Source organism: Halichondria panicea, chromosome 17 (genome assembly GCF_963675165.1).
Source record: "Halichondria panicea chromosome 17, odHalPani1.1, whole genome shotgun sequence".
In the NCBI taxonomy this organism is placed as follows: domain Eukaryota; kingdom Metazoa; phylum Porifera; class Demospongiae; order Suberitida; family Halichondriidae; genus Halichondria; species Halichondria panicea.
The window spans coordinates 682756-696361 of NC_087393.1; the positions used below are offsets into that span (position 1 = coordinate 682756).

The 13606-nt window shown below is 42.9% G+C and overlaps 2 protein-coding genes across 2 annotated transcripts; one reads left to right on the plus strand and one right to left on the minus strand.

Moving 5' to 3' along the window:
• Positions 1-336: 336 nt before the first annotated feature.
• On the plus strand, positions 337-6575 carry LOC135351192 (dual specificity mitogen-activated protein kinase kinase 6-like). Its single transcript, XM_064550140.1, has 11 exons — positions 337-498; positions 730-877; positions 1425-1497; positions 1776-1889; positions 2527-2646; positions 4265-4433; positions 5009-5136; positions 5304-5381; positions 5621-5763; positions 6073-6118; positions 6266-6575. The coding sequence occupies exons 1-11, from the start codon at positions 483-485 to the stop codon at positions 6341-6343; spliced, it is 1113 nt and encodes a 370-aa protein (XP_064406210.1). The 5' UTR covers positions 337-482; the 3' UTR covers positions 6344-6575.
• Positions 6570-13549, minus strand: LOC135351187 (ubiquitin carboxyl-terminal hydrolase 36-like). The gene is made up of 11 exons (XM_064550134.1): positions 12894-13549; positions 12490-12594; positions 12220-12393; positions 11795-11948; positions 11235-11406; positions 10556-10690; positions 10045-10144; positions 8226-9854; positions 7990-8097; positions 7390-7493; positions 6570-6988 (listed from the first exon to the last, which is right to left on the minus strand). The coding sequence occupies exons 1-11, from the start codon at positions 13342-13344 to the stop codon at positions 6812-6814; spliced, it is 3309 nt and encodes a 1102-aa protein (XP_064406204.1). The 5' UTR covers positions 13345-13549; the 3' UTR covers positions 6570-6811.
• Positions 13550-13606: the final 57 nt, after the last annotated feature.

The window sequence follows — 13606 nt, forward strand, 5'->3', positions numbered from 1 at the left end:
GTAACGAACTGACACCTTTATAATTTGCTAATAATATTATGCAGGAGATGATGAAGTTGGTACGACCATGCAGGTGTACAAGTTCGGGTATAGGTCTACTTTGCAGGTGTTATTACAAAGAGATAGACTATTGAAAAATTATAACTCTCTGCAGTTAACTACATGACTTTAGCCTCCTCCTCCTTCACAAGGCAGCCTCAGAAATCTTCAGTGTGGTGTGGGACGAGGCTAATCTCTAATCAGTTCATCAAAAAATCAGTATGGCCCGCGAGACTACTCTAGATATGGAGGGAGGCGACAAATCGAGGTAATTGATAATGATCAGCTAACTTACTGTAGATAGGGACTTACCCTACTGTTGCTGGCTATAAAAAAAATTACCAAAAGCTGTTTCAGGGTTTTAGTAAAGATCAAGAAGGTTGAAGACTGTAAATTCAGTGTGCCTGTGTGTGTGCTCTACAACTCTGCTAAGCTCTGTATATATGATGGCACAGAGAGGTGAGTCAATAGCTCGTTGATATAACTGATGGTATGCTTTTAATATTATATATTCTGAGGAAAATTGTCAGTGGCAGGCAGCCTATAGTTACTATTTAATCAGTGCTAGGCTATGTAACTGTGTTGCCATTAATGCGCACCATGTAAGCAAGCTACGTACGTACAGTATTTAATACTGCATATCTCGTATTGCATTTTAGTACTATACTCGTGTCATTTTGTCTCTGACAGCCCCCCCTGGTAAGATGGACCTGGGTGGTGGAGGGGGAGGAAGTAAAAGAAAGAAGCAACCTCCTCGTCTCCCCGTTGGCAAGACTCCTGTCACTCCTGTCACCCCTCTCGTTACGACCCCACTCACCACACCCACACCCACACCCACGTGAGTCACACACACCACACACACACCATTCATACACAGTACACATCTATTATGCAATTGGTACTTTAGTGCTGACTCATCATTCACACACATGTGGTATAAAAGCCCCAGGTTTGTCCCCTTGTTGTTATATTAGAGTGCCCTGAGGCAGTTGAGTCATTCTGTGTGTAGCCTAGTCACTGTGGTAGGCATTTGTGGTGGAGGGGGACTTGCTGTAGTTGATGCTGTCCACCACCACTGCTGGGACAAAGCTATCACTTGTGTTGCATGGTGGCTTCTTTAATTTATAAGTTTTCGCATTGTAAAGCATAACGATAACAATGATGTACTGTGCCCCTGTTTTTGGCTATAGCTGTGAACTTTTTTCAACTCTGAAACTATAATAACACCGAAAAGTTTTGTAGTGTAAATGTTTGTCCAAGGAAAACAATTTCAGCACACACACACACACACAGACACACACACACACACACACACGCACGCACGCACACACACACACACACGCACGCACGCACGCACACACACACACGCACACACACACACACAGTTCTCAGTCACACAAAGTCATCCCCGACATTCCAGCCACTATCAAACTAGAAGAACTCACAATTCAAGAAGAGGCAAGTGTTTTATAACTACATGAAGTTCAAGTATTGCCTACTGTAGATACACTGCATTACACACACTGGCTCCTAATTTAATATTAGGAGGGAAGCAAGCAGTTTGTTATATTTTGTTGACTTTGTTGATGAGGCTAGCTTTTTTCCCAAGTTTAATACCCAAGTTGTTCTAGATAAGGCTACTTCAACCATGATTATTGATAACTCAACCTCTAGCTCTGTTCATATCTGTACATGCGTACGATTGATCCCCATGACCCCTCATCTCACCATTGCAGAAATACTCCTTCAAGGCTGAAGATTTGGAGGACCAGGGTCACCTTGGAGATGGGGCCTTTGGTACTGTCACCAAGATGCTCTACCCTCCCACCCAAACTACCATGGCTGTCAAGGTGAGACATAAAATCAATATTTTCCTTTCTATGGCACCATTAGAACAGAAGATAGTGAAAGCATTTTCGTAACCACATTAATTCTGAAAATAAGTTTGAGCTTCTAAGGGAAAAGAATAGTTAATATTATAATACTGAAACAGTTCCTGATCATAACAAATTAAAAAGGTGCTCCACCCTGATTAAAACTGGCTTGTGCAAGAATGCAAGTTAGTTCAAAGTACCGCAGAGTATGGGAAATTTGCTAACTTATGCTTATTTAATGCATATATGTACATGTACCATGTACCCAAGCTTGAACAAATAAGGTGCTCAGATTCCACGGTATGTACATGTCATTGTACTATATTATTATTTCAGTGATTGCCCAAAGTGGTGGCTATTTTTCAATCCTCAATCGATTCATTACACAAACTATGTAGTAAACTAGGTTTTTAAGTGGTTGTTATTTTTATCTAGTGGCGGCTCTTTTGTCTAGAGGTACCTACCACCACCGACCAGTGTGGGAACATCCCTGTAATGACACTTAACCAACTATTTTTATTGAGGGTTAATTAGTATAATTATTTTACGTACTATTACCCCCCCCACACACACACACACACACCTACACCCACACACACACACACACACACAGAAAATCCCGATGAGAGACCTCCATGCCACTGAGAAGAGTGGTATTGTAGAGCTGGCCATGATCATGAAGCACGGGGCGTGTCCTTTCATCGTTGAGTTCTATGGCTGCCTCATCAGAGATGTATGTTAACATAATTATGTTCACACTCTGTTATCAGAGGAAGTCCGACATGCGTGCACGAATCACTACAAGTGCAGTGCATTGATGTCACGTGAAAACGCCAATACACTACTAGCACTTGTAGTGATTTGTGCGCGTATGTCGGACCTCCTCTGGGTCAAGCGAATTAGAAACTTTCAATCTGCTATTATAGTTTGCCACATGTTCAGTGAAATCTGTTTATAGCGACCAATGGTACATGTATGTGGCCTGCTGGCCTGCTAACACACATGCTTAGATTCTTGTAGCCCACTGTGTTATAGTGGGTGGCCTGCTAACACACTTACTTAGATACTTGTGACCCACTGTGTTATAGTGGGTGGCCTGCTAACACACTTGCTTAGATACTTGTGACCCACTGTGTTATAGTGGGTGGCCTGCTAACACACTTGCTTAGATACTTGTGACCCACTGTGTTATAGTGGGTGGCCTGCTAACACACTTGCTTAGATACTTGTGACCCACTGTGTTATAGTGGGTGGCCTGCTAACACACTTGCTTAGATACTTGTGACCCACTGTGTTATAGTGGGTGGCCTGCTAACACACTTGCTTAGATACTTGTGACCCACTGTGTTATAGTGGGTGGCCTGCTAACACACTTGCTTAGATACTTGTGACCCACTGTGTTATAGTGGGTGGCCTGCTAACACACTTGCTTAGATACTTGTGACCCACTGTGTTATAGTGGGTGGCCTGCTAACACACTTGCTTAGATACTTGTGACCCACTGTGTTATAGTGGGTGGCCTGCTAACACACTTGCTTAGATACTTGTGACCCACTGTGTTATAGTGGGTGGCCTGCTAACACACTTGCTTAGATACTTGTGACCCACTGTGTTATAGTGGGTGGCCTGCTAATACACTTACTTAGATACTTGTGGCCCACTGTGTTATAGTGAGTGATAAAGTGACCACAATAGAGACAGTAACTTTCACTATCATGTTATTGTATAGGTGTTTTAGATTGGATCCACAGATAGTTAAGTTGAAAGGTTGCTCCTTCGGTTTTAGCGTGGTTACAACGTTTGTTTTCTATGAGATGGTAAACTATAGATAAGAAATATATAAGTTTCAATCCCACTGCACTATTTGTAAACACTTTTTCATTGTAACTTGTAACACAGGTATTGTGAAGATGTGGTTTGGAATATCATTATTAGTACTCTAGTGGGTTTATACTTTTAGAACCATCTCCAACTGTTACCACTCGACACCGTACGTGTAGTTATGCCTAGGTACCCTATTACTAGAATGTTTTGCGAGCATCAAACATATGCGAACTTTGCGAGGGTTGTTCAATTCACATCAATAAAATCGCAAAGCCTACTAGTAATTCACACGATCCTTTGCCAGAACGAGATCGCAAAGGGTCAATTTTTCTGTTGATTTAGCTCATTCGCAAAGGTTTTTTCATCCGCAAAATATTCTAGTAATACGGAATACATTGAATCTGACTGTGTGTGTGTGTGTTCCTACTTCTGTTGGTTCCTCAACTGTGAATGACTGCAACATTGACCCTTGTACCTACAGATACTTATACTTACTTGTGCGCATTGCTACCCCCCCCCCCCCCCAGGGAGATGTGTGGATCTGTATGGAGCTACTGGATGCCAGTATGGACAAGATCTCAAAGAGAGTGGACGTCCTCAAACAGAGCATTCCAGAGGAGATTATTGGCAAGATGACCGTGGCTGTCATCAAAGCACTCCACTACCTCAAGGAAGAGCTGCTCATTATACACAGAGGTACATGCAGGCAGTACTTCTTAGTGGCCTTGTGTGTACAGGTACATGCAGGCAGTACTTCTTAGTGGCTTTTGTGTGTACATGTACACTGTATAATTATACTGCCTGAGCAGGTGATTAACTGTTACAACCACTCTCATGGTCATGGCTGGAGTTCTAGAACTCTCATGTTTAATACATTGTATGTAGCATTAAATGAGTTATAAAACCCAGGAGCTAGCTATAAGCAACTAGCTAGTCAGACATGCAGTTATAGAAGCAAGCCTACCGTAAGCTCAGAGCATATAAGATGTGGTAGTTGAATGGCTAATAGTTGTACTGACATTCATTTGGATTGAGAATGCAAACTTTCTTATTGAGTATTTGAAGCCTGTTTTGGAAACAGTCCCTTCATTTTTGTGTACATTGTAGAGAGCAATCGAGTGGTTTCTCTGTCATAACTAACCTCGTGTTAATCACAGCAATGTATATATGTGAACACAGTACATGTATGTGACATTATATACACTATGTATTTAGTGACGATATTAATATTTGTGGTAGCTACTGTGTACTTGCCCCTCCCCCCTCTCCAGATGTGAAGCCGTCCAACATCCTGGTGAGCAGGAAGTGTGAGTTCAAGCTGTGTGACTTTGGTATCTCTGGGCGACTTGTCGACTCTCTTGCCAAGACTATGGAAGTGGGCTGTCGTCCCTACATGGCTGTAAGTGGGGGGGGGAGGGGGAGTATTGGTTACCAAGCCCTTTTGTATTTTGATCCCTCTGTTAAGTAATGCACATTGTAGTTGTTGACTGTATGGTCTTACACACTGTACAGTATTCAGATATTGGTTTCCCTGAAAGCTACTGATTGTTGATAATTTCTTTATAGCCCGAGAGGATTGACCCTAAGAAAGCCGAGCACGGGTACACCATCCAGTCCGACGTGTGGAGCTTTGGGATCACACTGGTGGGTGTGGCACACACTACTGTAACACCAGCTGCACTTTATACACACACGATTACTAATAACAATTGTGGGGTTTTAGGAGTGTTTTGTGTGTTCGAAAATGTTATTGCCTAAAAGGATGTGTTTGTCACTGTTGTGTTGTGTACAAGGAAAGACAGCAGCTTTCAGTTGTGTAAGGCTTTGTATCACTACCAAATACCAGTTTAAAAATCCCCCTCCCCTCCCCCACACATGTACAGTTGGAATTGGCACTGGGCAAGTTCCCCTACAGTAAGTGGGCCACAATCTTTGAGCAGCTGAATGCTGTGGTGAACGGACCTCCTCCAAAACTGCCCAGTGATGGACAATACTCTGCTGATCTCCTCGAGTTTTCTGCTGCCTGGTGAGACCTCTACTATAGCATTCAGCATGCATGTGCATGTGAGCTCTCTACTATAGCATTCAGCATGCGTGTGCGTGTGCGTGTGAGCTCTCTACTATGTAGCATTCAGCATGTGTATGCATGTGTTATGACTACTAGCATTCAGCATGTATGTGCACGTGAGAACAAGACAGCTGTACATACATACGTATGCCTCTAGACTCCCACTCATATTACCTAAGGCAACATGTATTTTATAAGCTCTCCTAAATTGTGTAGAATAACATTTTTAGTCGGTCAAATTTGATGGTTTTCTGTTTGTTTTCGCAGTTTAAGGAAAGACCACCTCCAGAGGCCCGACTATAAGCAACTTCAGGTGTGTTGTCCTTAAATCAATTGCTTATTATGTGTGCACTTTGCAATGTATAGAATATAGCTTACATGTGTAAGCTAGCCTACATAATTATCATTATGCATTGTGCATTCGTACAAACTGTAATTACGCCCACCCCCCCAAACGCAGGAGTTGGAGTTCTTCAAAAAGTACTCCACTGCAAATGTGGACACACTGACGTGGTACAACTCCATTAGAGAATCTTAATTGAACGATTATTATTTTTCTGGACAGAAATTTCCAAAATTTAATTAGCTCTAACTTGCATCTGTATAATTTATGCTCACTTGTCTAAGCTGCTCTATAAGAAGTCCACTTGTGTATAATTATTGTTTCTGTCTTAGGAAAAGTAGCCTTTAATATATAATAATTATTTGCACATAAATATTATCCCTAATTCCTGTACGTGTGCCAAATAATATTAACTATTCACTTGTCAGTCAATTAAACAATTCTTTAAAGAAATAATTTGTAATTAAAGCATAATTAATCGTAACGACATAAAAGCCATTTCATAGCATAAATTATAAGTTTTGCTCTTAATTGTTTAATAATAATTATAAATAATACGTACATCATATAAATTGTGCATGGTGCCTAAATACAAAAAGATCATGATTAGAGCAGGTGGGTGGTGGGTGATTCTCTTCGTGCATGTTCATCAAAAGTTCACAACTAGTGACGGTGGTGCCATTTGTGAGGCTTGTGAGTGGGTTTGTGAGGCTTGTGATGTTTGTGATCCTTGTCCTTGTAATAGTGTGAGCCCCCGCCCCCGCGTCGATCGTGCATGTCCTGGAACTTGTTAGTGGAGCTAAAGTCGTCGCCAGACACTCTTGTCTTGACCTTCTTGACCTGAGGGGGCGAGAGGGAGATCATGTGATCATCGTTTGGTAATGCAATGCACATAATACGACGTACATGTACATGCTACCGTTACTGCATTAGCTATGTAGAACACCTACAGTTCGAACTCTTGATAAGTAATGATGGATAGTACTGGATAGTACCAAATGCCAGAAATATTATAAGTGTCTCATCGATGCTCAACCAATGAAAATGTGCTCAGAACGTGAGGTTGAGATCGTGGCTCCATGCACAGTTGAGCTCAGTGATTAAGCCTTAGTTGTTCATCATAGCACAGATAACGTCCAATGTACATTGTCAGTAGTGCAAGCTCAAGCTCATTATCAATTAGCATAGTTCATGCAGTCACATGACTATAGAGTACAAGCTAGTAATTAGTCTTGGCTTACCTTTCCCCTGTCGAGTTCCTCGTCCCAGGTGTCCCTGTCCCCCCTCCGCCCCTCTGTGGGGGGGCCACATCCGAGCACACTAGCACCACCATCCCAAGACTTGACTAGAGGAGGGAAAGTACACACAGAGATTATAATCATAAGACGTACTGCTACAAAATGGTGGTTGAGGTCAATTGTATTGTGTACAATAATGAGGGAAGACAGAGGAGGTCTCTTTGAACTACACTGTAAACTTCAATAGACAGGGTGTCATACAGGATTTTGAAGTAAAGGGGGGAAATGAGAAAAGTAACCAGAAAATGTTGCTAAAAAAAGGTCAACTGTTATTTCAATACCCAGCTATGGACACTCAGTCATAATTGAAAGGGGGGGGATATCCCCCCTTCCCCCCCTGTATGACACCCTGATAGATATTATATTACATGGAAACCTAGCTACGTATCACACAAAGATGACATGCATGGCCACATTGAGTTACATGTGTACTGTACAGTACTCAACATACAGAAAATGGATCTTTCAGACACTCTATGGGGAGACAATATCAAGGGTCAAGGGTCGCTATAGGCATATAGAGTAGCATACTGACTGACCCACCTCCCAGTCTGTCCTGACTAGTGAGTTGCTCCAACACGTCGGACTGCCTGAGGCCGTCCCACTGTGCCAGCTGGCCCTTCTTACCACTGTCCCAGGCTATCTCAGGGCCTGTATAAGGGAAACTGGTAAATTCTGCAAGAGTAAAATGCTCCACACATTATTCCTACACTGTGTGCGCGGCTACATGTATGGTTTTTTCTTACACATTTTCTTAAAATGCACAATCAATGGTTCACCTTGCTTGCCATTCTCCCCAGAGCTCTCAGACTTGTGTCTCTTCCTCTCAGGACTCTTGTCATCACTGTGATACTTCTTTCTCTTCTTCTTGAGTCGACGTTCCTCGTCGCCATGCTGTTCTTTAACCCGTTCACCACCAGAATCATGGGCTTTAACCCTTTCACTACCAGAATCGTGGCCTTTAACTATTTCGCCACTAGAACCACTTGAGTACAATTTTTCTCGATGTAGAGAGCGAGAGCGAGAACGCTTAACCTTTTCGATATCACGATACGAGTGGTATCTACGGCGATGGACAGCGGGAGCAGTGTGAGGATGGGAGATTCTTCTCCGAGGGGTACGAGATCTTGAGCGACTTTGACGTCTGTCATGTTTCCGTGACGATTCGACACCCTCCCTAGATGGTGATTTACTGACAGAATGCTTCTTGTGTTCTTTGTTTCGGATCTTGTCTCTTTTTTTATGGCCACCATTTTCGCTTTCTCGCCTCTTAGATGAAGTAACTTCATCTGAGGAATTTTCATGGTTGCTTTCTTCAACGCTTTGTGAACGCTTTCGATATCGTTTCTTTTTGTTCTTCTTCGAGCGTTTTAGAGAGGAGGTAAATTTGAATTTGCTGTTTGATTTCGGGGAGGGTGTGTTCTGTCCGAGGGTAGATGTCACATGATCACTAGAGAGGTCTGGTCCGTACGGAATCAGTTTAGGCGAGGTGAGAACATCTCCGGAAGTAGTGGAGTCCACTTGCGGCGAAGAGTTAGGAAGGGTGTGGTTTGTAGATATGTGTGGAGGCGTGAGGGTGTGTTTGAGTGGAGGTGTGGGCGTGTGCTTGAGTGTAAGACGTGAAGGTGTGGATTCGATCGTCGGTGGAGGATCAATTTTTTTCTCTGTTTTAGAATCATCGATATGAGGGCTAGGTCGCACCAACGCCACTGGTTTGGAACCAGACCCAAGTATGGATCCGGAATGGGACTGTGTTGGCTCTGAACCAGACCCAAGCATGGATCCGGAATGGGACTGTGTTGGCTCGGAACCGGACCCAAGCATGGATCCGGAATGGGACTGTGTTGGCTCGGAACCGGACCCAAGCATGGATCCGGAATGGGACTTTGGAGACACAAGAGCAACAGCAGAGGTAGATTCTTCATTTGAGATTTGTGTCGGAGAAGGAAGCAAAGGGCCAATGAATCTGGTTGGTCGCTCTTTAGGGGAAGCGACGTTTGAAGCCTGGATGGAACCAGCGAGTTGAATATCATCCTTGGAGTCTTCATCCATCTCGAGCAGTGACGACAAACTTGGAGGGACAACCAACTTCTTTTTGACTTTATCTTTCAGACTTCTCTTCACTTTATACGGCTCCTTTATCTGTCTTGGAACAAACACCGGTTTATTTGATTCCAATGAAGTAGGCGTGGTCTTGCTGGTTGCCGTGGAAATTGACGCTTTTTGTAGCAGAATGCTAAAGTTGTGCGTGATTTTTCCATTCGAGGACATCTTGGGAGGTGTAATGATCTTGGGGGACGGAGGGACAACTCCAGTGGGTTTCTTCTGCACAAAGGGTGTACCCGTTTTGTCGAGACCAATGGCCGTCTTTTTAGGAGTAGACAAGAATTTAGGATCACTCCGCACAGCTGTAGAAAGAGTTGAAGAAGTATAATATAGTATTTCATAATGTATATAGTACAAAATAAATATGCATAATGTTTAGAAGTATAGATAGAAGCGCTTTTTAACAAGGAATCCAATAGTATATGAAACTTTGAATTTCAGTAATTTAAAAGTACGTATGACAACTCTATGAAGTCAACACAACGTACAAACCTTGTGACTTGGAAGACCCCCCACTGGGAGGGGCATGATTCTCGTCCCTGATATAAAACAGGAGGTAGGCTTCTTGTTGCAAGACAGTCGACAAACTAGCCTGCAGGGAGACACAGAGAATGCTGAAGATTGCACATTATGTCTGTTGATCTAAGCACACCATAATTATTATTGTAGCACTAAAAGAGCTACATTGTCTTTTTTTTATCGGACGTTCGCAACACAAGTTATAGCAATCAAAGTAGCTACGAAAAACCAGGCCCTACTGTATGTACGGTTATACAGCCCACGCTTTTTTCAGAAATGGACAATGTGGGCCTGAAATAAATTACTGATCTAAGCACACCATAGTTTAAAGAGCTATTAATGCGTAAAAAAATATGGAAATCGAACGTTTGCAACACAAGTTATGAAGTATCAAAGTTAGCTACAAAAACAGAACAATTTGGGCCTGAAATAAATCACTGATCTAACCACAGTGTGAGATTATTCCCACATCTGCTGTATGTACCTGTGAGACTTGCGAGTCGTTCATGCAGTACCAGCAGTTGTTAGAGTTCCTCACGTAGCAGTAGTAGTGTCCCGAGTGACAGGAGAAGCCATAGTGAACCAGCACTGCGTACAGTCGGTACCACTCACTGGGACCCTGGAGGGGTTACCACAACATGGTGAATACTGATCATGCACGTACAGCATACCGTACAATGCTTGGTGGGAGCAACTGTTAGTAGGAATTGCAGCCTGAGAATACACTCACAGTATACACGTGCATACACTGCACACAGGTATTGCCATAAGCTACAGCAGGGTGTCATACAGGATTTTGGAGTAGAGGGGGGAAATGAGAAAAGTAACCAGAAAATGTTGCTAAAAAAAGGTCAACTGTTATTTCAATACCCAGCAATAGACACTCAGTCATAATTGAAAGGGGGGGGGGGATATATGACACCCTGTACAGATGTACGTAACTGTAACAGTATACTACTATATTGCCTGGCTAACATACTGTACACGCACCATAGAGCTACTATTACATTGCAAGCCAGCCCTGACAGCGTGTAGGAATGGTGCGTGTACAGAGATCTACGCATTATCCCGGGAAGTTCCCACCATAACCACATGTGTAATTAAACACACCATTCCTATAAGGCTGGCTACCTTGCAATGTAATAGTGGCTCTTATACAATACCTGTGTGCTGCTCATGAAAGGCCTCATGTCGATGTGCTCAGGGTAAGCCACCGTCTTGTTGATCTTGCCCCCGAACATGGAGTTGAAGTCAAACCTCTTTAGTTGCATCGTCAGCACGCGGGGAAGACGCTGGATTGTGAACCGTTTCTGAGCCTTGGTCATCTTCTTACAGCTGCACACAAACACATAAACCAGGAAATTTAGAGGTAGAAACACTTTTCAATCAGGCTAAAAATTAAATGTGCAGTAATAATTTGTTACAATTAAGAAATTGCTTGAGCAGGTAAATACAGTACAGAACAGTTTTATCACTAATATACACATAAATACCGTCTTACTACGATGTTTTGCGAGCGAAAAACTTTTGCGAATTAATGAGCCAAATCAATAGACAACTTGGGTTCTAACTTTGAGATCTGGCAGGGATCATCGTGTAGCCATACACAAGAACCCGTACAGAGGTATTTGCGATCTTACTTTTGCGAAGTTTGCATAATTATGGTTGTTTGATATTCGCAAAACATTGTAGCACATAATAGGATAATAGTGTGTCTCCTCACTATGGACATGCGTAGGAGTTGTCTCCCTCCAGGAGGTCTGGTTTGATGGAGCGGTGGAGAGCTTTGGAGAGGGCCGTGCAGTTCTTGATGTCCAGACTCATGTCCAGGAGGGGGTCGTACGTGTTGGATGTACGCTGGCACTCAAGGCACTTCACTACAGGGGGGAGGGGGGCGGATGAGAATGTATATAATAAGGTACAAATTTGCTGCCCAATTAATCCTAGTAAAAGCCGTTATATAAATGTACTGAACTATACATAGGGCAAAAGGATTGAGTCAAGATTCACGTACTATAATTATGAGTGTGTACATGCCTGTAAGTACATTGATAGCAATCTTGAATGGCATGCATTCGTGCATATAACAAGTAAAGATAAAAGACAAAAAGTTCTGACTTGACTTCTCGCCTTAATTAATTCCCTCACCTTGACTTCTGTGATAGCCGCCAAAGATCTGGTGGATGACAGTGGTTGCCTTGGAGTGGGGGTCCAGCTTGGTCGGGTAACCATGGAGACAGCTCCTCTGCAGTCCATCGATGAAATAGCGCAGAAACTCGTGAGCATCTTCTTGTCTTCCGAGTCTAAAGTGCCTCGCGATGGCTACAAAAAAGGAGTCATGTTAGTAGAACAGTGCCTGAGCAGGCAAAGCAAATAATTTATGCGTCCATTTTGAATTATTAAAATAGGCAAGTTCACCTCTGAGGTGATGCACAATGGAGACTGGTTTGACACAGTTGGCAGTGAGCACTTGACCACAGTGCTTCTGGAACTCACACATTGTGCAGAATCCCGAGAGACCACCTGTTGACAATGTGTGTGTGTGTGTGTGTGTGTGGGTGTATGTATTGTTGTTACTTATAACTATTGTGTGCTGTAGTTGCAACAAATGCTACTGTATGGGTACAGTCTGTACAAAACGCATGCACACGTGTCTGCAAGAGGTGTACGTACAGTACTGCAGTCTGCTGTATTTATTCCACTGACATAAAATACAGTGTATGCATGTGCGTATAATTATTACAATTAGTGAATTAATAATTATATAGTTACTATTATAATTATTATTGTGTACGAGTACTTTTCACCGTTACCACACTCACATTTTTGCTTGTGTTCCCCTGACAACAGATAGTTGACGAGGGGTGGTGTGTATGCAAGACATTGCAGCACAGAATTCAAGAAGCAAGTATTGCCCATATTGGATAGCCCTGCCCCTATCGAGCGAACTCTCTTCCAACACATATTGAGGTCGTCGCCATTGTACAGCGATTTGCAAGGGGTCGGAACAACATCGGAATCGGGTGTGGTTTTGGAATTGGACGTTGTCGAATCGGTTTCCATGGAAACATCGGAGGGTGTGAGAGTGATTTTGTTCAAAGGTGTGTAACGTGATTTGAGATTTTCAATATGTGAATCCGGTTGGCTAGCCGGGCGGAACTCAATCGATTGTGTGAAAAACTGCTGACAGGATATCGCCAACTTTTTGTCCAAACTCTTTGACTGCCGATTCTTTTTTGAGAATAATCTCGACAGTTTGTTGTCGATCTCCATTGAAGTTTAGGAGCACATTTTTGGAACCTGCTACAGTTTCTAATTTAGACCCCACCAGCCTCAGAGCAGAACACAACTGCTCTTTATACAGTACAGTGTGCAGTACGGAAGCATATAGATATTCGAACTGGAGGTAGTCTAGTCTAGGGAGCCGGAGCCAGAGCAGCTATCTCACTATCTTTGGTTTTAATCTAACTACTACACGTGTTTGCCCCCCTATTAAACCGAATTAAAAGTTCAATATCTCCTTCGATTAGTCGCC